General features: G+C 49.9%; 1 protein-coding gene across 1 annotated transcript in view; it reads right to left on the reverse strand.

The window, feature by feature from the left end:
* Nucleotides 1–1310: 1310 nt before the first annotated feature.
* Nucleotides 1311–1620, reverse strand: part of MUC6 (mucin 6, oligomeric mucus/gel-forming) — a gene marked incomplete at its 5' end in the record, with an annotated part of 30060 nt that continues 29750 nt past the window's right edge. The window contains one exon of the mRNA XM_010294310.1: nt 1311–1448. Coding sequence (XP_010292612.1) covers nt 1311–1448 — 138 coding nt within the window. The remainder of the gene's footprint in view (nt 1449–1620) is intronic.

Genomic DNA, 1620 nt, shown 5'->3' on the forward strand with positions numbered 1-1620 from the left:
GAGGTAGCATGTGTCAGTTAAGGGTTACCTGTTAAGATGGTAAGGTAGGTGATGTGGGCAGTTCTTGGGTAGAATGTGCTTGTGTATGGGCAAGGCAGGCAGGACTAGGTCCCCCTAATTCTGATTGGTTTAAAGATGAATGAATGTGTCCTTGCCCCCTAGTGTGTCACAGCACATCTTGCTTCTGTTGAGGGTTGCAGGCTGGTGATGTTTTTGAAGTCTGTCCTCTAGCAATTTGTCTTCTTTTCATGGAGCTCTTGAGAGGGGAAGTGGTATCTCTAATTTCATGTGCAATTCCACTGATCTATAATTTGTGTGCTGCAGATTGTGCTGGAAAGTTTCTACTGGATTGTTGAGTCTACTGAAGGTACAGGCATATATCATAGATGACTCTTATCTGTCTCCTGACCAGAGCACTCACCCATTACTACTTTACTTGTTGGAATCTTAGCTCTGGTTGTCTCCCTTGCTACAAAGAAAGGGACGAGAGAAAATTATTGTTGAAAATTATTCTTGGGAAGAATTCTAGCCAAAGCACATTGAGGAGATGTCACAAAGGAGACTGTCCTGTTCAACACGAAGACAACCCAGGCATGTGGAGCCTGATGGGGTTAAGTGGGAGAATTTCAGCCTGGAGTTGAGTGTAAAGCTTCTCACCCACTCTCCACTGGTGTATACTCTTGCACCCACGGACAGGATTGGCCAAGGAGGTGGCATTTGTTGACCCACACTTGTCATGGGTGTGCCAGGGCCTGGGCATCCATTGTTTGTAGAGCATATCCTTTGTTCTGTCTCTCACCCAAAACTGTCCTGAGGCGTAAACTGGAAACGAGTTTCCAGTTTTACTGCCTTCTGTTCCCCCTACTGTGCATTCCCAGGGCACTACTGTAAGTGGAGGGAATGTGTGTTAGCTTGTGTCTGATTGCTGTTCGTAGGGCACAAACTCACAGATGTGTGTTTCCTGATAAGGACCTGATTTGGCCACAGAGCCAAACCCCTGAAGCAGCAAGGGAGGAGGGTACAGTCAGGGTCATGTGCGGGCCAGTCCCAGGACCTACCTGGGTCCAGGAGTCCCATGGCAAGGGCAGTGGGAATCGAGAACGAATACCAAAACTTAAGCCTGTGTGGGACCTGCTGCTTAGGAGAGAATGGTGGGAGCTAGAAGGAGCAGGCAGAGCAGCTGGAAGGGCAGGAGGGAGCCTTACCAGGATGTGATGGTCTCAGCTGTGTCGAGGATACAGTTGAGGAGGTGGAAGATGCAGATGGGGCTGAAGTGGCAGGTAAAGAGCTGGGGATTGGAGACATCCTTGTCAGTGGGACTTCTGGGCTGCTGGCAGGGCTGGCCTCTCTTGTAACTGAAGTGCTGCTGGTGTATTTGGCAGGGATGGTGGTCTGTGTGATGAGATGCTGTACATGGTGTGTCTTCGTTGGTCTTCTGTGGGTGACAACTACAGAGAGAAAAGCACAGGTAGATTGAGGGTGGCAGGTCAAGAGGGGAAGTCAAAGTAGGTGGACAATTCCCAGGCCTACGCTCCAGGGTATGGGTGGGGGTAAGAAAGGCAGGAATGGGCCCCGCTGACTCTTACTGGGCAAGAGAGAGAAATGGGCCAATAGCTTCCC

The sequence above is a fragment of the Phaethon lepturus genome, unplaced genomic scaffold, assembly GCF_000687285.1.
Source record: "Phaethon lepturus isolate BGI_N335 unplaced genomic scaffold, ASM68728v1 scaffold3869, whole genome shotgun sequence".
Taxonomy (NCBI): Eukaryota; Metazoa; Chordata; class Aves; order Phaethontiformes; family Phaethontidae; genus Phaethon; species Phaethon lepturus.